At 37.8% G+C, this 21,396-nt stretch overlaps 1 protein-coding gene across 8 annotated transcripts in view; it reads right to left on the reverse strand.

Moving 5' to 3' along the window:
• Positions 1-21,396, reverse strand: part of unc-13-4A (BAI1 associated protein 3) — a 295,285-nt gene that overhangs the window by 18,118 nt on the left and 255,771 nt on the right. For all 8 annotated transcript variants that reach the window (XM_087356919.1, XM_087356920.1, XM_087356915.1 and 5 more), the window contains 10 exons: positions 17,387-17,618; positions 13,115-13,273; positions 12,804-12,848; positions 11,631-11,787; positions 10,798-11,001; positions 10,254-10,475; positions 9,526-9,650; positions 6,271-6,378; positions 3,063-3,203; positions 1,922-1,973 (listed from right to left, as the gene is read on the reverse strand). In XM_087356919.1, the coding sequence (XP_087213045.1) occupies positions 1,922-1,973; positions 3,063-3,203; positions 6,271-6,378; positions 9,526-9,650; positions 10,254-10,475; positions 10,798-11,001; positions 11,631-11,787; positions 12,804-12,848; positions 13,115-13,273; positions 17,387-17,618 (1,445 nt within the window). The remainder of the gene's footprint in view (positions 1-1,921; positions 1,974-3,062; positions 3,204-6,270; positions 6,379-9,525; positions 9,651-10,253; positions 10,476-10,797; positions 11,002-11,630; positions 11,788-12,803; positions 12,849-13,114; positions 13,274-17,386; positions 17,619-21,396) is intronic.

Below are 21,396 nucleotides of genomic sequence, written 5' to 3' on the forward strand. Positions count from 1 at the left end.
CTCATGATGGAAACAGGTCAGTTTCCAAAATGTTACATTTTATCAACATGATAGGAAATCTGGATTACGGAGTTTTTAGACTTTGTCCATCTTGTGTTAAAAAAACTCATTAAACCAAATTATAATACACCATTATCAGAACCTTTTACAATTAAAGTTAGGAAATGTACACATAACATTACATTTCTGGCACATTCATTCTGTCAGTGGCTCTAAATTTTTAATTCATGAATTCTATTGTGTACTCTCTTATTAACAGCATAAAATTGTTGGGGTAGATAAGGACTTACTCTACAAAATCTGATCAAAATCAGTCTAACAGTTCTTGAGTTAGAAGACACTATAAATATCCCTTTTGTTTAATTATCTCAAAAACTCTAAGACTTGTACACAAAATTGCACTGGGATAAGATTTTCTCTAATTCACATAGCCTCCTATGTAACAAGTTCTGAAGAGTAATGGAGTAAAGTCATCAACCATGAAACTGACTATTCACCTTAGTACTGAGGTGTATAATTCATGGAGTGTTGCCTCCTGTTGCTGTATGCCTTCATGGATTGTTGTTAAGGTCTAAGGTATCTCTAACTTTATTATTACAAGAACACAAGAAACTGAACAGATGAAGTGAGTACAAACAAGTTGGACTGATGAATACAGTAAGGCACAACAGAGAGAATACAGATCTTCACATTCAAAATCTGGTTTGGAGACACATGACAACATCAACAACAAGGGGTACATATAACATTATTTTTCCAACAGTACCCTATATATACTGAGAATTTACAGGTTAAAAACAGAATTTCCTTAAAAACATGTCAACAGAAATTCTGAACTTGTTCTGATATCAGTATTGCTTATACCTGAAACAATAATTCTATTTTATACTGTTTGCCTTTTCCAAGAATTAGTGCAATATATTTAACCCCTTTCAGTGTCACCATATAACAAATCCATAAGTTTATTAAATTGTTAAATTTTTTAACACCTGGGATAGATTATTAAAGTGTCTGATTATAGGTGGAGCTTTACTGCCACATTCTCTACACACCTTCATGGAATGGCAATTAGACACAGGGATAACTTTATCCTGGCATTTTTACAGGACTGAAACATTTGCATACCATTCAAATTTAAATTAGAACTTTATGCAACACTTTTCACTGTCTAATTGTTCTTGGAATTGCAAGTGGTACAGCATGGGTCTCGCTTTACTGACTCTCGCTGGTAGAAACCGATCTGGTTGAAATTCGGTCAGTTAATGCAGGAGTCAGATAATTGAGGGTCGGTTAACAGAGGTTTTATTGTATGTGGAATAATAGTTTCAAGACATATGATGTGGCAAAGCATCAGTTACAGTTAGAACTATCTTAACATTAAAAAATGTGCTTAAAATATGTCTTATATTGCACAAATTCTATTTAAAAAAGAAAACCATTTACTGACTGATATAAGGGACCAGCACACCAATGACAAAACACAGAACCAGATACTTTGGACTTTCCTGATATGAAAACAATGGTGCTGTTTTGTCATCACCAAGTAGGCCTGGAATCACTGTTACATTCCTAGTCTAAATGTCCAGTTTCTAAATTGTTATCTTACCAGGTTTGTATATAAAAATAATTATTTTAATTACTTAAATTAAAGACATTTCATTAATGTACAAGTACAAAACATATTTTATGAAATAGTCCTACATATTAATACAATATATATTTATTCAACCTGTCATATACAAATTACAGAGAGCGGAAAATGATTTGACATGATAGGTTGATACCACTTGTTAATACGTACATGATAAGATTAATCTAATGGATCCAGAAAATAGCAAATAAGAAAGACTCATTGTATGTTTCACAGACTGTAACATGTACAGGTATTTTAATATTATCATGTAAAGATATGGGTACTTACCATTTTTTCCAGCTGCTTGTACACGACACTAAAATAAGGAACCCCATTTGTCCTGCAAACATAAACGAATAAGATTAACAATCACAGTAATAGTTATTTTAATGAAAGTGTAATTAATACACAACTGGTGTAGTGTTGATTGTGTCTTGGATTTTGATGTCAGAATTCATTAGAATCGCATTACATAACCCTTTTATAAAAATAGTGAAAAGCCTCACTAATAATTATCATGGTTTCAGCTTCCATCTGTGTGACTTACAATGTAGGTGACATTTTTAATCCAAGGTTTTCCAGCTAATACTTCATTTGTCATATATATATATATATATATATATATATATATATTACCCATTTCAGCCGATGTGATTTATATGCACGACAGAACAAATAAATTGAAAAAGAGGATACAAACAACAAGAAACATATAATATATACAGGTCACCTAACAGAGGAAACAAGAAATCCTGTGTAATTTTTATGGGAAGCATCTTGAATAGCAGTAACATGAAAGTATGAGTGGAAATAGGACGATAAAATTAAAATTAAACTTATGGGAACAGTAGATAAGGACGTGAAAATTATAAGAAAATCAATAATGTGTCCAGTAACTTTATTTCACATTTGCTATACTGAATCTTAATGTTCACTTATTACAGTGTTAATTAGTTAATAATTGATTACAGACAGCGGAAATAAGAAATAAATATTAATGAGAATATTTGAAAGGAAGAGAAGCCACTTTTAAGATCTAGACATGGATGAAATAAAATGAAAATCGAATCTACAGAAGAAGGTTCTGGTTTCTGCTGGCTGAAGATAGCATACAATGGCGGGCTTTTTGAACAGCTGATTAATTATCAAGATTTATGGACAGACTCTGGATCATAGAACCAGTTCATTATCTAGTTAGTTGGCTAGTCAGTCACTCAGTCAGCAATTCATTCACTTTATATCTTAAAATGTTGTAATTTTATGTAATTTTAAGTAAAAATTTTAACAACATTTTAAGTTTGTGTATCGACGGTGAATGAATTATTATATTAAATTCATTCACTAGTTGATGTTCCTTATTCAAACTGATCCACAAGCTATGAGGTTGTTTCTTCAAAGATTTAATAAAGAGACCATAAATGTTACTTACGTTTCAAACAGACTATTGTAATAATCCAGTCCTTTCTGCAGATCAACCAACAGCAGAGTGATGAGGTGAACGAGACCTTCAATCACCATTTCGCTGCCTCTCGTCATTGATAAATGTTCTTCGCTATGGATTTCTTCATACCTGTGAGGGATGTAATATTTGGTTAGAATATCACATGCATTCCTTGTCCTTAAGCGGTGAACAAAAATTGAGAAGTTGATGTATAATTTGATATTTAAGGTGCAGCATGTTGAGAAAATTATAAGAGTTAACACACATTTTGATTTTGCTCATCATACAAACTCTTTTTAAATGAATTTGTGAAAGCCTTCCTCTCTGTTCCTGGGGGTGTCCAGCTCCTCAGATCTTCAAAATACCTAGAAATACTAGTGGATTTATGCGCTCATCAACAACTGAGGTTACTAATACCTATCTTCTGTTTAAACCCTTTACAATACAAGAGAGAATGCGAAGAATTTCATTTATAAATACACAGATTTTCAACTGAATAGAGAAGGACTACAGTTCATTATCTTTATATTCCTAAACTTATTTTTTACTTAAAAAGAAATAAGATTTTCCAGATAGAAGTAATAAACCTACTGTCTTATAGCACAGACTCTGAGAATTACATCTTATGTTGTCTAAATAAAGTCATTTATAATCTAACAGCAAAATGCAATTCAATATTCTGGTCTTACGCGTAGAGGGTCATCCTCCAATTTCCAGTTTTCAAAACAAATTTATTACCAAATGATCTAACCGCTTCAGTTTCACCGTGTTGGGCCACCCGCCGTACTCCGTCATATTTCCAGCTTTTCCCGAAACTGAAGGAACATCTGAGAGGGAATTATCTTATCAGGCGACGAAGTCAAGACAGCTACGTAGTTGTTCCGTCAACAAGACGAGCAGTTCTAAAGTGACTTACGAAACTACGCGAAAGTTAGTGGAAGTGTGTAGACTGCAGTGATATATTAAGGTAACTGCTTAAAATTAAAGATAGCGTTTTTGATTCAGCAAAATGTATGTTCCCGTTATTGAAAAAATAGATTAGGCAATACTTTTCAGCACGCCTTCGTATTTTTCGTTGCTTTACAAAGTTATTAAAGGAATATAAAACGACTCACGTTTACTAAACCACACTACAGAGGATTATGAAAAGCCCCTACCAGTTCCGTACGTGTAATTAATATAGTCAGGTTATAGACATGGCCAAATTCTGAGTATTAAAGCTAATTGTGTTCGCCTGCAAAATGAAGGGAGAAAGTACTGACTTTTTAAATCCTCTGTACATAAAAGGGATGGAATAACGGCCACGTACATACAAACCTATACCAACTATACTGAAATACCTGATTTTATATCAATGGCAAAACTGAACTTTGAGTTAACAGCGTACTAGGTAGATTTTAATGAACTTATGTTTTATACTCATGTTTCTCTACCGACCGTGAAATTTAATTAGAGAGTGTAAGGCGCCCTAAATCACACAAAACGGGAGCAATGGATAGCACGTTTTTATTCGGTTAATTCTGACTAAAATATTAGAAACTTGTTTCAGCTACTTTCTCCTGTAGGATTCGATCCACGTAAAAACTAGCAGCAAGTATGAATGAACAAGAGTGGAAAGGTTCAGCCTAATTTACTTCAATGAAAATTCTATCAGCATACTTTTTTGACGTCGGTGTTCACTTACTTCAGATGGAAGTCACTGTTACAACACTAATCATACTACAACATCACACAACCTTGAGCCACGGTTTATTTTTTTTATCATTTCCCGAAATTTGCGAGTACTATGAGGTAAATTCATAGTGTTGACAGAGTATACGCAACATTATCATAAAAAGCATTGTCAGTGGTGGCTGATGATACGATGGTGAATGAGTCGAATGGTTCCTCCTTTATGCTGAAGAGAAAGGAACTGTTTGCTTGAAACTTATTACGTGAAACTGGGTTCCTTCGTGCATGACCGTCCTCGAGAAGAGAATGAGACAAGACATTTCTAAACCTTAATAAGCCTGGAAAGATTCAAACGCAGTTAAACAATCTGTTCGGGCTTACCACATGATATAGCATCACGCTTTTAATCAACTAAGTTTTCTGCCAACACTTGCAACTTGTCAGTTTCAAAATTACATATTATAAAGTTAATTCTTTACAACACAGTGCTACGACCTGCTTCAACTTTCAGCAGCCTGAAATATTGTCCTCGCTACTTACAAACGACTTTCGTTCTGGTTCTCAGAATAATCATCACTATAACCTACAGAAATTATACGACGTCAATGCGCGTTGTATTAGGTGTTCTTCACGCTCTAGCGTGAGCGAAGAACACCTTATTGGCTCGTCTGTCCGTCTGTTTCCGATCCCACTTGCGCAAAATAGGGCCTGGATCACATTAGTGCAATAATAACCTAAGACGTATCAATGATCTGAGATCACATTTGTACTAGAATGAACTAACGCCAACAACTATCTCGGATCAAAGAATGTGTCGTAAAAAATACATCTGGAATGTAAGTGTGCTTCAAAGAGTATACATTTCAAATCTCGTTAGATTTATCTCTGATTTATTGTTTGATGTGCTGACAGTCGTCTTTAAAAGGTGCAGTTCGGTTGTGTATAAACGCGTTAACTAATGGAGAACGGCGTCCGTTTACCTGTCGCTCAGACAATGCATTCGTATTCCCAACAGTGACACTGACATTTATTAAGTCTGTTTGTTGGAGTTTGCAATGTTCCCATCAGAATGTAACAGCCAAAGGGCGAGTTTAGTACTTAGAAGTGTAATCTTAAATATGTATATTATAATTACTTCCGAATCAAACAGTAACAATAAACAAGATGAATTTAGAATACTATTACTGTATTTACCCGAATATAATTCTCACTTTCTTCTCAAAGTATCTCCAGAAATGCCCGTTTAAATAATTGAGTACGTCACGAGATACAAAGACTGAAAACATTCTTATTAAGGACTAAATTAAGATATATATATATATATAAATATTGATATGTCTTTGTTTTATATATTTAAAAACTATTGAAATAAATCTTTCTTACACTCTACATGTATGAACATTTCTTCCAATTTATCGTCTTAAACTTCTGATACGCATTTCATTCGAGCAAATACGATAAGAAAATTCCGTATCTTGGAACACTCTATTACAAGGCAATGATAAATCCACAGAATGAGACTCACCATTCCAACGTCCCCTTTTTCAATGACATGATGATTTCACCTCTGATTTCTTTGTTGAAAGGGCAGCATTTCCAAAAGGCTTTCATTGTGGAAATTAAACCCAAACACCTGTTTCAACACACCAAGTTTGTATGTTAAACACTGCTAAATCTGCTTGAAGTATCGGATAGGGTTTGTCTGTCGCAGTAAGGATTACAAAGGTAATAAAAATAATGTTAATTAAACAATTATTTAATATATAAGTTCGCACGGCAGCCAAGTTGCTCTTACTTATAACACAAAAAATTGCAAAGTTCTGGGTGGTCTCAGGTACAAAGTTTCTTGAAATTCTATCAGATGGTTCAAAATATATTCCGTGGTGCAGACACACAGATATCATGACACCATGAGGATCTAATAACTCGCCATTTGCCTTCATTCTACGCATTTCAAGTAAAGAAAGCATTATATCGGCACATCGCGCGAGGTCAGTTCACGATACACCACAGATTTGTCACCGCTGTCTGTAACATTTATTTGAAATCTTTTTCACGTCCTTTACATTAGAAAGAACACAGAGATAAAAAAGTATATTTGCCTATATTCAGCGTAACTGCAATGATTGAAAGGACGAAACATAAAGAACTGATTTGGAAAATGTGTGATCCAATTTTAAAATTTAACCTTCTTCAATATAGTGCAAACATTTTAGTAAACAGAAAATTCACTTCTCACCATAAAATTGAGGAAAGGCTGTGTTTATACTCCTTTAACGTGACATCATTTCATATTTACAAGGCAGACTCTTGAACACGAACTTCAGCACTGTTGGCTGAGTGGGGTGTGAACCCTCGTGAGCGAGAGTAAACACTGGCGGAATAGAAAAAGAGTAATCTGTTCCTCAACGGACAGATAGACCACCGATTGATATAGCAATGAAAATGGACGTATCAGGGCAACATAGGTCTAAGCGTCATTTTGTTTCGAATAAAATCGAAGGAGTACGCAAGCAGACGTCCGAACTCAGTACTGATTCCGATGAAAGTTGGTACGGTAGACGAATACTAAATTTTGTCAAATTGTTTTGATTATAGCTTGATTTGATTAAACTGCTTTGCAAGAATTAAAATTAAATTCACTGACTACCTACTTTGAACCGTCTGCCAAAAATCTGTTGTAAGAAACTTCTGTCGTACAAGTACGAATCTCACAATTCATAACTATAATTAATTTTACACACCTCAAGTAACACTTTTAAGGACCCACAAAAACATGTATTATGCCTTACATACAACAGTACAACATAATAAATCTTACGTTTTGTTTCCCCTTAAACTTTCAAGTTCGGATGAAAAACTGAAATCGAAAAAAAAAGTCGAATTTCCTTTCTAAAATTTATACATCGAGCCAGTTTATATTTAGTAGTCCCTAAGAGTCACGTAGTTTTCACTTTAAAATCAATTTATCTTTATTTGTTGACAGTAGCCCAGTAGACCTAGTCAATGACGAAATAGGAGTCAGCAAAAGAGATTTATTAAAAATACATTAATTTACAGACTGAAATTTTGTGCTATTTTGACGTATTGTCCCGTCATTTGCATGGCGGTGCTGAGAAAAAACAACAAAATTTCAGCTTATTCCAGACAGTTTCAAACCCGGGACTTCGCAAACTTGATCAGAAATATTAATTACCTACGAAGTTTGGTTAATCTTGTTTATATCCGTGAATTCCTGCACTGGGTACGCCTATCTTTTGATACAAACAATATCCAGGTCTATTACCCTCATTAACTTCGCCAATAAAGTCCACGCAGATGACACTGTGATAAAGGCTGTCCTTTTGTTACACGCCTTGCCAAGGGGAGCTGTGGAGCATAAAAGGGTTTGATCAAAAAGTGTGGACAACTACATTCAACAGGGACAGGGAAATTTAAAAATAATATTTTTAAAACCCGTTAGCTCTTTTTATAACGCACAACACGACTTGCTACAAGATCTCTCTGCTGTTTCATATCCTGTGTTATTTAAAGCTTTTACGCGGTGTTTATTATATGGTATGTGCAATGACTGTGAAATTTTGAATTTACATGTTACTTCTACTCGCGTGGTCTACAAAATACGACAACAGAAATGAGAGCCTGTTCGGCCCTGCTTTGTCATCTGCTATTATTTGTTTAATGTATACTGTCTCAATATTTTTATATTTGTTATATAACCAATTTTATAATATGCCGGTGCCAGAGTAAGGGACAAAAATTACACAATTTCAGGAAACGAAATACATTTTCCGAAAAGCAGGATTTTGAGTTTTCACGGCTGCGTGTACAAAGATGGTTCTGCGTGTGGACAATTAAATTCTCTTCAAAATCGGCAAACCCGAAGTTATTGGTTTCTCGCAATTTTCTCGGCTTTAATATCGCCGCTACTATTCACATCATTTTCTTATAACTTAATATCTAGCTCTTTGGCAACAACGTAAATTAGAATTCGACGTCACTAGATTCATTTCTACTGATTGCAATTTCTGATCGAGGTTGGGCGACTCGAAAAAGTGATAGCTTCGCGTTCGGAAAGATAACGGATACGTCGACTGCACGTTCTTGTGGTTTTCCTCAGTCCCCCCCAATCAGATGGCACGGTGGTTTGTTATCACAGTCGCTAATTTCTTATTTATAATTAATCATTCTCATAACACTCAATTTTAATCTCGCACAAGAACCAGAAGGTGCCGATAATCATTAAAAGCCGGTGAGAGATTCGCATCGTCGTCGCCGTCGCCATCTGTTTTTGATACAGTTAGTCTCCGCATGCCCACTAGGTCTATCGGCGACAACACTACCTTTACCGAACATCGTAACTTCGAGGTTAAATGCGTTTCTGCTGCCAATGCAGTCTGTAGGAACATCGACGTCTTTAACAAAGATCGTATTTTGCTTACCGATTTCAGTCGGCTTTTCAAAAATTATAATTGTGATCAGTGAAATTAAGCCCATTTACTTGAGAATTATCACTCAATAAAGGAATTGAATTGAATTGTTGTTACTCCACCGGGCGATAACTTGCCATGCTCGTCTGTCTGTTGGGGGGGGGGGGGGGGGGTCGGACGACGTGTGCTTTGTTTAATGTCTGTCTTTCATAGGAGACGCCGAGTTGTCGTTTATAAACTGCGGTTTAGTACATTAAACAAGGCTGGAGACGTGCCATTTTACTACGTGAGGAAGACAAATGGCTGATATGGTGACAACAAGGAATAAATCATTCAGTGAATCAGCGTACCTGAGCAGGTATTCGAGGCGGCACATGGCGACTCTGTTGTGTGGCGGGAAGAGCTGACGATGCTTCCTTAGCAGCTGCAGCGAGTGGTCTAGGAACATGTTGAAGGACTCGGCGAGGTATTCCTCCTGTTGGCAGCAGCGACGCGTGACACGTGAGACAAGAATAGGATGAAGAGAAGGAAGGACAAGGGAAAATAATTACGGGATGGCGAGGAAGAGAAGGGAATAAGAAGAGCGTGACAAAGGTAAAAGGAACAGGACGAGTAAGAAAGAAACGGACAGATGGGAAAGAGAATAAGGGAAGAAGAAACGGGAGAGAGAAAGACGAAGCAAAGAAAATACAGGGGATAAATAAGATGATTAGAAATGAGAATTAATTACAATACGTACATAGTGATAAAGAAAGATGATGCAAACATGGCTGTGCAGTAGCTATCTGTTGTGTTGCTAATAGAGAGTAAGGCGAATGTTCAAATATCCCAAGTCACGTGATTATAATAAACATTACCTTTAACCCTTGAAATGCTACTTTTTATTTAAATAAATCTTTTCTCAGCATATTGCCATTGTAATACATACGATCTGTACTGTTGAAGAGTCCATGGAAACTCGGGTTTAATTCTCGAAATGTGATGGGGGCAAGTTCTTCCAAACACCAAATCAATCCAGACCGAAAAAATATTACCTCATGATCAGCAACGAAAAATTTACATGTCAAGCATAACTCACTTCTTCCTTGGTCAGGGTTAGTAAATTCCATTGCTGGTCCAGTTCTTGCAGCAGCCTGTAAAGTATCCTATAATCCAACGGTAGTTCCAGCGCCTTGTTCGAGTACGCAATCCATCGCACCATGGCCAGCTGCAGGTCCGTCACGTCACCCTGGATGGCGTGCTGATGCAGGATCGTGAGGGCGACGTGGGGTAGCTCGCCACTCCACTCCCACGACGGACTCTGCAATTGCATGGGCATTACACATTTCCGAAAGTAGCGTGAAGTCTTCCGGACGATTTCTGGTGGCAATCTACGAGACGATGGAAGCTCGGCCGATCACCCGAGAAGACTTCATTCAATTCAGACGCTGAGAAAGATTTAGACAAGTTAATTAAGATAGTAAAAGTGGACTGACTACAAGAGAAAGGAAGAAATAAATAAAGAAAAATGAAACAAGGATGGAAAAGGGAACAGAAAGAGAAGGAACAAAATGCAGAAAGAAAGATAGTGTGAAGGAAACATGAAAAGAGGAGAAAAGTAAAGAAGTTTCAAGGTGTCTGACCGAGATGTGGTCCAATTCATAGGAGATGAAGATCGTGTGAAGGCGCTCCTGCTGTCGGATCTCGGACCAGTTGTCCTCCTCCGAGTTGCCTCGGTCCTCCCGGGTAGATAGCCACAGTTTGAGTCTTATTCGGCCTTGTACGTTGGAGCGCTGGGTTCGAGCCTCTAGCTGGTACCAGCAATCAAGCCCAGTTGATGGAATATCCTGAAAATCAGATAAATAGGAGATAAAAAACGAGCTTGTTTGGAGACTCGCTATTGACTCGGACCCCTCCCCCTCAATCCTCGCTCCTGATTGGTTCACTCCTCCCTCAGCCTTCCTTTCATCGAACCCTGCATAAATCCGTCCACTTCCCAACGTCACTTCAGTTCTGATGATGAAGACAATATGTTTCTGCGAAACGGTGGCATGTATCCATGAGTCTTGAAAATTCACAAAAACAAGCCTATTTCACAAAACTGGTATTTCAAGTTACACTACGTAGACCCAGCTTGGACATTGAAGACTCTGTAGTATCAATAGAGGACGGAAATGTCAGATTTTCGTTTTCGGCTTACTTAATGAAAATTTAGAGTTCTTTTGGTTTATTTTTTTACCATCGAAAAAGTTACGAAGTTCTGACAAAAACTGCTGCTATTATTTTTGTAACATTTTACAGCGGTTCTGTTTATTTTCTCTGTTACGGCAAAGTAACCAATTTGTATTCTCATTTTTCGAGCAATACCTAATAACAAATCAGCAATGTGACCATGCAAAGGCAAAGATTCCACACGTCCATAATAACTAAACGCTGCAACTGCTGTAGATCCATCGTGCAGGTTCACAGTGGTTACCTGCAGAGGGACGTTCACACAGCCCAGGAAGTCGTCCTGGCTGCCGGACCGAGCGCTCTGGGCAATCTGCTTGAAGAAGCGACCCAGTCCCTTGACCCCCCGCACCTCGTTCAGCTTACTGACGGCGTCGAATACCGATGACTCGTCATCGTGGTCCCTGCATCAGAGGAATCACCAATGTGCAATCAATGGCATTATAACATTAGAAAGCGTCTACAATTTCACTGAGCAATGCTAAAGCTGCCACTTCCAATACGCCATGAAGCTGTACAGGGGTCGTGAAAATAGAGCTTTTGTGATTTTAACCCTAAAATTGTTAATATCAGCGTTAACACCCGGCCGCTTTATAACCGGGTAAAAGATCCATGGTGGTCGTTTGGTAGACGACTGGTAGAAGGGGGCTGGAAACTATGGTGGTAAAGGAAAACTTTTTACACTTGCCGGGAACCGAACTCCATTACAGTTTCTTTGTTTAAATAATCTCCTTTATCCTGTATCCGAAAATTTGGCGACTGGTATCGAAAACGCCGTACCAGTGCGACAACATCTGCTTGTAACACTCTTCACACGCAGAGACACTGTCAAGTCTCGGAACATCTGTGCTGATGATGCCAGTACATACACAATAACATATTACCTTTCACCTTCTGACTCATATGTGTTAACGTATCACTGACAATCGATTTTATTTTCTTGTCTGACAATGTCTTTCTACTGCGCCGACAGGTGGCTCTGTTCAGCATAATGCGAACGTACTGGACCATGCTTTCCTTTCATAAGAGTAGAAAAACTGAAAGTTCAACTCGAGAGGAAAATAGGAAAAGAAAAAATAGAATATAGTGCGTTTTTCAGACATTTAGAAGGAAAGGCAATATATTATTCTCGCTGTAAAGAGGCCATATGAATAAATCTTAAAAACGTAAATTATATTAAGTATGGTAGAATAACAATCTTCTACTTACGAGTCGTTACCATTTGATGAAAAATACAAATTTTCTTTGCGAACAAAAGCCTATTAAAATTGTTTTACGTGACGCAGACTGCATGTACTACAAGGAATTACAATTTTAAGAAAGTTCAGATGGCTATCAGCCAGATATTTTTTGCAAGCAGTCTAACTATAATACTTCTACACTAACACAAATAATCATGCCAATCATTATAAAAACTTACCAAATATCCAGATGAAGAATGTCACTAGCAACGTCATCGATATCACTGCAAGAAACGATAAATTTATATTATTTCATACTAAGATTTTATATACCTTTGCGTCATATCAAGACGCATAACGTGGATTTTTTGCAGTAGGAATTTCTTCCACTTCTGAGTCTTAAAGAGGTATAAAAAGGCAGTAGCTGGACCAAGAAAGTAAAACTTCTTTAGCTTTCATTTTTCAAAATGTTAGACGGGTTAACACCCTTTTCATAAACCCTCCGTCCCCGAAGTATACTCGGGCATGGCAGTACAAAGGATAAACTCACAATCGAAACTTCTCGTTCCAGCGCGGGTTCAGAGTCTGCGGCTTCACTGTCGTGGCGCGGATGAATTTGGCAGGAACTGCCGCGGACAAACTGTCGCGCTGTTCCCGCCTCTCGCTGCGGTAACTGCCGTGCTCCTTCCGCTTGAAGCTCAGGCGGAAACTGCGCACAACAAAGCACAAAGCACAGGACCTGGGTCTTCAGTTGGAATCACTCGGGGAATATGAAAACACACAAAAAGACGACATCGACCGATACAAGGCCGGGAAGAGAGGAGGAAGTTCGGCAAGGAACATTCCTGGACGTGATGACAGAGAGATAAATCCTTGTTTCGTCCGGCAATCGAACCCAGATCATCCTGCGAATAGACAGCCACTTTACTGACTTAGCTATCTCGAAACGTGTATACATAGGCTTCTGAATGTATATGTATAAATGTACAACTACGTATGAATGAATGTATTCATTGTCCATCCAATTCTATCAACATGCCCAGCCCACAACAACCTTCACGATTTTATTATCCTAACAACACCAATGAACTTGTTTAAGTCACTTGTGTAAGCTTCTATTAAAATAATATCCAAAATTCCTCCCTTATGTCAATGCTCTTGAATCAAAATATTTTCCCGGGCCATTTGTTTCCAAAGACTTAAATTAAGTTACAAGCAGGTAATACGGCCCACATAAGGAAAAGTTTGCATGACTATGCAAGTAATATACTTAAATAAGTTGCAGTTTAATGAAAAGCATACATCCTTATTTGCTCTTTCGGAAATGATCTCGAATATAAAAAATGCAATCAAACATTATCAATTTGCGATCTGTAAAACAAAGAGGTTCAAATGGGTCTTAATATAAATATAATAAGGCCGTATCTGACACCATCGCTAATTTGTAGTTCTGTAATAATGTGTAATTAATACGAAGCAACTGGAAGATATTTGGTAAAATGGACAACTGATTCCACAAATCGACAGTGTTTTTCCCCCTTCCGGGCATTATCGCTCTTCGGTACCATACGTAACACCTATATCGTTAAGCTTATGAAGAAATAAGTAATGTTACTTACTTTCTCTCAATATTTCTGATAACACATTCAAAATGATGAATTTTTCATACGTGGCTTCCATTTTGTGCTGCCATGGATACCGCCATATCGACAGCTTAATTCTATGCGCAAGGTACATCAAAGGTCACCAATTAATATTACACGATGTGTGAAACTGTGTGAGCAACATTTTACTGCCTGAATACCAAACGTACTGATGAGCTATGCGCTCTTTCCACAAAGTGCATAAATCGAACTCATTATGATAAGCTGTCCATAAGCAGCGTGTTTTAAGTCCGAAAATATTTAATGGGTTTCCATTAAATATTGTGTTCGGGATCTAAATTTAAAACTGTTGGAGAAATCTGCCCAATATAAACCTTATTCTATTTTAAACTCAAATCAAAATAAAATCTTTTGTAATAACATGTACTCTTCGTACACAAAATCATTACATAACATAAAATGAGTCCTAACTAAGCTCTTGTTCGGAGTGACTCTCAGTTTAATGAAAATTTAACGAAATGATGTCTCAAAAAGAAAATATTCGTGTTTAATTTTATGAGCACTAGATTATATGGCTGCAGGCACTGTTGTTTCTATTCTGTTGATTAGCTCTGAAAAACAAAAGACAGGTATCCAGTTGTATTAAATTAACGAGACCAGTAGCGGACGCAGACTACAATGTTTGATATAAAAATAAAAAGGGAAATTTGGTTTGTCGCTCACATATACATCCACCTCTACGTGGCAGGTAGAAACCAAAATAAAAATAATTCTATGTTAATGTCAAATCTTCCTAAATTCGTCCTAGGCCAGATGAAGTAAAGAGTGAGTCAGTCTGCAGTAAGCCTTTCACAAAATACGTCAGTTTGTCGTACAGCGATGAATTCAGTCTTAAAGTAAATAATCTGACGAAACAGTAAGTCCAGTCAGTGAGTTAGTGGGTCAGCGATTCAGTCAACACGTCAGTAAGTCGGTGACCCAATAAAAATAAATCAGTATGTAGGATTTGAGGTTTTCACGACGGTGAGTCTGAAGATTTCTGTCTTCTGGGTTGTTACGCCTTGCAGTCTGGTAGATGTTTACCAACGTTTCAGATGTCCTTGCTACCTCCATTATCACGGCGATGGAAGGACCTCTGAAACTTCGATAAACATCTACCAGACTACACGACGCAACAACCCAGAAGACAGCAATCTTCATAAATCAATTTGTTGGCGAGTCAATAAACACGCGGTGACATATATGAAGGGTGGACAAGTACAATACAGACATCACTCTGCATGACAGACAAGAGGAAAGGAACTTGGAAAAATTAATATCCAGGAAGTAATCCGGAAATTGAAGTTCACAAAGGGAGAGAAAAGCTTTGAAATTATTTCTGAAGTATGGTGGGGTCTTTCTGGACCGCTTTATTAAGCAGTTTCTCTCCAGACCCAATTAGACCGACGTGACGTTCCACTTTCTTGCAGTCTTGACGCCCAATTACATTTTTGTTATTTAGTAGAACAATGAAAGTTTTGCTTTTTAATGATTCCAGTGCACCCTACAGAGATTATATGCAAAGTCAGGCGTCACAAGGGCAACGTAAAATCCTTCAGCAAACAAAAACGAAACGGCATAACAACATCTAAAACAGTAAAGAGATTCAGTATAATCCACGTATATAAGAATAATAAAATGGAAATAAACGAACTTTTCGACCTTTCTAAGCAGACACAGATACATAAGAAGTCTCTACTAAGAAGAAAAAGACACCAGCCTAAATTGCGTGGAGCATAAAAATATAGAAATTAAGCTCATTTAGACAGTATCACGATACTATAAGCCTGTTTTGTAAAAAAGCAGACCATAGAAACACCAACAAAGAAACAAAACTTATAAAATATTTGAAAATGAATGAATGACACGAGTGCAAAAACATTGTGTGCAAGGATCGAAAGAGTAAGCTAAAGTGTTAGACTTTTGATAAACATATAATTATATGACCAACAACTTTAACACTGAGCAGTGCTATACTATAAACCACACGCATTTCGGCCCCAAGGGGCCATCTTCAGTGGCCAGACAACAGATTACATATAATGTTACATCTCAAAATAATACTTCTAAAGATACATAAAAGTACAGAGTCGAAATACTAATTCCAACTTGTATTCAAACAGGAGTACTGCCCGACTGTGATGAAAACGCGAGTCGAATTGGGTATTTCCATTACCATAAAATATTTTCAAAAACTGGCGAAGTCTGACGTTCAAAAAACAGAAAAGTCACTATCGTTGTTGTCACCACACGTCACATTCCACTGCAGACCTTAATCCTTAATGTACTGTCCACACTCGTCGTGTTGATGTTGCTGCACCAAATCCAGCGTGGCAATGTTCCTATGGATGCCTTGCGATCCTGTGGATTTCGTGCGGTCGGTCGTTGGGTCGAGTGGGGTTCTGTGGAGAACGTCGGCAGAGCTGCTACTACCGGGTGGGTATACATGTGTTGAGGAAAATCAATCTTGCCAACTTAATTTCAGTAATATTTCGTTTTGTCTCTGTTGACTGCGGGATCAAAGAGCACATTAGAATCATTGGCATTCTGCTCATTCATTACAGGTTGGCTTTTGACGTCAGACGTACACCAGTTTTTGAAAACATTTTATAGTAATGACAATACCCAGTTCGACTCGCGTTTTCATCACAGTCGGGCAGTACTCCTGTTTGAATACAATTTGGAATTAGTATTACTTTTATGTATCTTTAGAAGTATCATTTTGAGATGTAGCATTATATGTAACCTATTGTCTGGCCACTGAAGATGACCCCTTGGGGCCGAAACGCGTACGGTCTATCCAGTTAAATACCAAGCCATTACATTAAAATGTACCACAACCACGTCCTTTTCAATTAATAATTATTGTACCGTTTGTTATAGGCTTATTTGTTTCAGTGTTGTTACTTTGTATTTGTATACACTTTTCAAATTTGCTGTTGTGTTATTCCTTTGTTGCACCGTTACTTTGCTGTTTCTTGTACCATTTCTCTGCATTGCAATTGTATGTTTTGCTGCTGTTTCTTCTTGTACTGTTTATTTGGTAATGTGTCGTCTCTTTTTGTATTATTTTTTGTTTTCCCCTTTCTTGTTCTTTTTATTTTGTTTGTTTGTTGTAAGGTCCACGAATCAAAGTGCCTCTAAGTCCTGTGAAAAGAAGGAAAGGCAAAGAATCCCACCTGTGGTGTTTTCTCAGCTTCTCGTGGGGCGAGTCGTGTTTGGAGCTCGTCTCTGACTCCACTCCGCTGTCAGACATGGCCCGGGCAGAGCCCGATCCTGCTGCCGGGTTTCTAGGTGACCCTGGAGGGGTTTCCCTCTGCCCCCCACCGGATGATGATGAAGAGGGCTGCGGTGAAGGAGGAGCCACATTCCCCGGCTGGATACCCAGCATGCAGTATGGGTCACTGAAACCTGCAACACCACGGACAGTCCAGCATCAGATACAAATTCAATGGACAAAATCTGCACATTTATAATTAATATACGTCACAGCTTCAACAGCAGATACGCAGTGCTGGTAGAGACTAACTTGTCTCCGTGTCAAAGTACCAGCCATGGTTCGACGGCCCAGATTTAATTCCCGGCGGGGATTGCGAATTCCAAGGTCTACCCAGCATCCTTTCCTCCCAGAGGTAAAGCGGCCGGACCATGAAGGCGATGCAGTGTAAAGTAAACAGATTTAATTAAATTTCCAGTTTTTGAACCCTCTTTCGCCTGAATGTTCTGTTAGTTAACAACACAGTTTCAGCTGCATAAATTTGTGTTATTTAAATGGGAAGATAGTAATGAATGCTGCTTAGGTAAGGATTTGGATGGATGCGAACGTGGGTTACTTGAAGTTAGTAAACCCAACGTTCACATAAAAACTGAGCAGAAATACCGAAACCTGAATTAGGATTAATTTGTATCTTACTCGAAATATGATTGTCGTACTTCCAGATAAGAGCCTAGATTGACCGTTACTGTGTAGTCCTGAATTTCTCAGCGCCTGACGACTTAACGATCCAGGTGGACTGCAAGAAATAACTTTGGAGACAAATGAATCCAGAAGGCCGTGGGAAGATGTTATCTATCACTTCAACCAGGAAGACCAAGAGAAGAGGAAGGAATTTTTTTAGAAATCTCAGTATGTTTAACAAGTATGTTAACTACTCGACGAAGAGTTTCGGAAACATAAGTAAAGTATTTTGCTAACAACTGAACAAATGCGTGGCCAAATAAATAAATATGTCAGTGAGTAAATGTGTGTATAAATGGCAAACAGCTTTCTGTTACTGTCTGAAATTTAAAACACGATTCCCTTTAGGACATAAAAATGTCTTTCCGCAGCCTATTCAAGTACAAAGCACCTCACTGGGACCTCATAACTTGACACATTCGCTCCTGTCACTTTAGAAAATATTAAGGGGCGGTCTATCGTCAATGAGGCTGTTACTCAAGCAGAATTCTGCACTTAAGATAAATGTAATTCCCACAGATAAGCTAATTGCATCCCTCTTCAGCCATTACTGACTCCATCTCCACCTCATTCTTCATAGCGAGTAAAATTTATAGCTGCGGAAAAAGAACGTCAGTTTCAGGTAGAAAAATCAAGGTAATTTATTTACGCAAAGTAGTTATTTTAAATAAGCAATTTTAACTGGAGAAAATATGTCATTAAATTATGGTAAAAAATCACAGTCAAAAGTTTAAACAACACAATACTATTAGGTTTACACGAGTTAATACATTTTAAATCGGCTGTACAGTGAGTTCTTTTTGTGACCGTGAATGCAGGCACCGGAGTCGGGCCGACCCGTAACGCGAAAGATCGTTTTATGGCTGCAGAACAGAAATGGCTCTCTAAAGTCCGTGACAATGACCCATTCACTAGATAATCGCCCCTGTCCAATGAGGTGTATTTAATATAGACGACGTTTCGGGAATTGACCGTCAGCATAAAAGTATGCTACTAGACATCTTTTAATCAACGACAGAAAGCATGTAAGCGTCTGTTACAAATCGTATTACGTAACGATAAGTTTGTAGAAGGCTTTCTGCGAACATATTACATCCCTCTGAAGAAGGGATTGGGGGAGGGGGGGATGGGGTCTTAGACAGTTGACGTCACGAGCACAGGAAGAGGATTAGCCTCCCAGTTTCATATTCTTAAGCATATTAGTGTCTGTTACTCAAGGAAGGCTCCCTATTTGGTGGGCTCGTGGGATATCTGAAAACGCAACTCCATCTGCAAGGATTCTAAGATGGCATGATAATTACGTTCAGTACACAGGGATAGAAGTGGTCATAACCTGCTACAAAGTATCACTGCATTTGTTAAACCAGAAAGAAGAAATAAAAACCATGTCATAAACTTCACGTCCAGTACGAAGATCGGAATTTTACTACTGCATCACTTATTACTAAGATAAGGCGATAAAGACTAAAGAGAAGTAGGATCATCATGGAAGACACAATTTTACTAGCTAGACAAGAAACTAACTACCTGACAAAACCTTAAATTTCAACATCACTAATATCAAAGCCAGCCACTGATCAGGATCAAAAATAAGTTACATCCATTCCCATCCTTGCAACCTGTCTCCCTAAGACCCATTTTTACTTCCAGTTTATCACTTTCCAAAACGTTTACAAATCAAAATAGTGAATGCATTTCATGCTTCTCCTCTCTGAACTATGACTGAAACTTCTAAATGCCAACCATTTCATTACCCTGAGAGTAATGGTCTAAATATGTTTCAGGGCGAACGCTCTGGTGTTGGGGGCGGTAAGCACCTGTGAAACGTCGGCCAATTTATACTAGCCTATTCGGCGTAACATCTTTGAATCATATTCGTAAGATTTGAGGTTTTCACAGCGGTGAGTATGAAGAAATCTTCACAGTCATATTCATTTTCCATCAATCTAAAGTCCAGAGACAGGTGGCAGTCAGTAAGTAAACTTGATGTGTTTCGTTGGATCTTTTAATATGAATAATGCAATGTCATGTACGATTTGTAAAGTATTTCCTCCATAGTCCCTACGAAGGCTGGGATGTTTGCACCATGGACTGCCTTTTCTGTCTCTTGTCTGTAGAAGTCAGTGACGTGTTATTTTTTTACCCATTGTTCTACCTGTGTTCCTACACTGTTACCAGCATTAAAACCCTGGTCTCTAAGATGGCGGCTTTTCCATTACTGAATTAAATGTGGCAAGTCAAAACTAACAACGATAAGTAAATAGCAATGAAACAGTGTTTCAAAGAGAAGAACACGGTAATATTCGCCCGTCAGACGTATCTTACTATTAGGAATTTTACTACGACGATCCTCCGTAACAGATTCATACTATAGCTCACTTTCGAGTGAAACAGCGACAACATGCAGCTTCATACTTCAGAAGGAATCCCATTCCCATTTAATTTATTCCTTAATTAACTGTCGGATTTGTTGTTTACACTTTCTGAGTTGAAGCAGATACTTTAATAAGTCATATTTCTTTCACCTTATTTTCATTCGAGTTAATTAACGCTGCGATGCTGTCAACATCACAATGCTCAGCTGTCAAAACAACGAAATCGGTTTTGTTATTCTCCACTTCGTATGAGTTAAATTTATGCCACGTTTCAATAGTCCATTATTTATTTCTTCGCTCACGAACTGAATCAAGATGTAAATATAAAAATTACGCCATTATAATTATGTTTTCTAGCATATATGTACATGAAACGTAACATCAAAATGCTTTGTACAGAAAGTCGTAATTATAGTGATATTTCTTAGATTGCTCAAATACCTTTTTTCGGAAATCAGCCTCTTCAGTATATGAAGAATGTACATTATAAAATAAAAGTAAAGAGATGTACTCAAATTTAGAGCAGCCTGTATATTTCACAAGATTCTCTCCAATTTCAACAGAGCTATAATTATAAATGAGAGACTGCATAATACACAGGCGTATGTAATGTATAATATAATACAGGCAACTGAAAAATAAGCATCGCTTTGACTCGAGTGTAGAGGCACAGCGGTTTCGTATTCAGGAGACCGACTGTCCTGAGATCTTACCTCGGCCATTCAAGTGTTCTCATCCCTATTGATATTCCGACTAGTACAGCACGCATATACGGTTGTTATAGAGCAGGTCACTTGTGGCCCGCGGGTCGCATGTGACCTTCGCAGCCCTTGTATGGGGTCGCTGACATGATTTG

Source organism: Zootermopsis nevadensis, unplaced genomic scaffold (assembly GCF_977971745.1).
Source record: "Zootermopsis nevadensis isolate Lab colony 2312 unplaced genomic scaffold, Znev_1.0 Znev_ptg000028l, whole genome shotgun sequence".
In the NCBI taxonomy this organism is placed as follows: Eukaryota; Metazoa; Arthropoda; class Insecta; order Blattodea; family Termopsidae; genus Zootermopsis; species Zootermopsis nevadensis.